Source organism: Sorghum bicolor, chromosome 1, assembly GCF_000003195.3.
Source record: "Sorghum bicolor cultivar BTx623 chromosome 1, Sorghum_bicolor_NCBIv3, whole genome shotgun sequence".
NCBI classification, from domain to species: Eukaryota; Viridiplantae; Streptophyta; class Magnoliopsida; order Poales; family Poaceae; genus Sorghum; species Sorghum bicolor.
This window is the reverse complement of record NC_012870.2, coordinates 74,894,184-74,895,114: the sequence shown is the minus strand read 5'-3', so window position 1 is coordinate 74,895,114 and position 931 is coordinate 74,894,184. Positions and strand designations below refer to the sequence as shown.

General features: G+C 60.3%; 1 protein-coding gene across 1 annotated transcript; it reads left to right on the top strand.

Annotated features, from left to right (window-relative positions):
• On the top strand, positions 271-931 carry LOC110432621 (atherin-like). The gene is made up of 2 exons (XM_021453390.1): positions 271-820; positions 924-931. The coding sequence occupies exons 1-2, from the start codon at positions 271-273 to the stop codon at positions 929-931; spliced, it is 558 nt and encodes a 185-aa protein (XP_021309065.1).

The following is a 931-nucleotide window of genomic DNA, read 5'->3' as shown; positions in this document are numbered from 1 at the left end:
ACTAGATTGGACCAAATTAGTACCCCTAACCTCCTATATCATTATTGTCAATGCATTTCTCGACAGACTTGCTTATATACCATGATTCCTTACTTCTTGATTCGTATCGTATCTTCTCATGAAATTAGGGTGTTCAACGAGATCGTTGGTGATTGATTTCACATTAACAAAGGACCCAATTTTTTACAATTTGGCCCTTTTTTTGAAAAAAGTTCACAATTGGACCCCTGGAAAACTTAAATGCAGAAATGGACCCCGGGGGTCGGCGCCATGAATCATGGCGTCGAGGTTTCACGTCTCGGCGCCGTGATCCATGGCGCCAAGGTCCTGGACGCAGGCAGCGCATTTTGTGACGTGGCAGTGTCCAAAAAAAAAAAAAAATTTGGTCGGCGCCATAGATCACGGCGCCGACGTAAGGTAAAACTAGCCCGGCTGGCTCCTCTCCCTGCTCACGCAGCGCCCGCGCCCCCGGCCACCGCGCGCCCCGCCGCTCCCTCCACCGCGCACCGCGCGCCGCTGCCGCTGCCGCGGCAGCCACCGCCACGCCGCTGCCCCCGCCCCGCGCGACGAGGCCGCGCGCCCCGCCACCGCGCTCCGCGCGCCGCGCCGCTGGCCCGCCGCTGCCGGTGCCCCGCGCGCCGAGGCCGCGCGCCACGCCGCTGGTCCGCCGCTGCCGGCGCCCCGCGCGCCGAGGCCGCGCGCCACGCCGCTGGCCCGGCCCCGCGCGGCCCGCCGCTGCCCCCGCCCCGCGCGCCCCGAGCGGCGAGGCCGCTGCCCCCGGCCGCCACCGCCGGTGCCCCGGCCCTCCCGGCGGCTTCAGGTATTTTTTTTTTCTTTTCCTAGTACGATAATTGTTTAGATAATGTAGTTAGTTTTCTAAGTTGTATAATTGTTTAGATAATATATTTTTTTTCTTTTCCTAGTACGATAA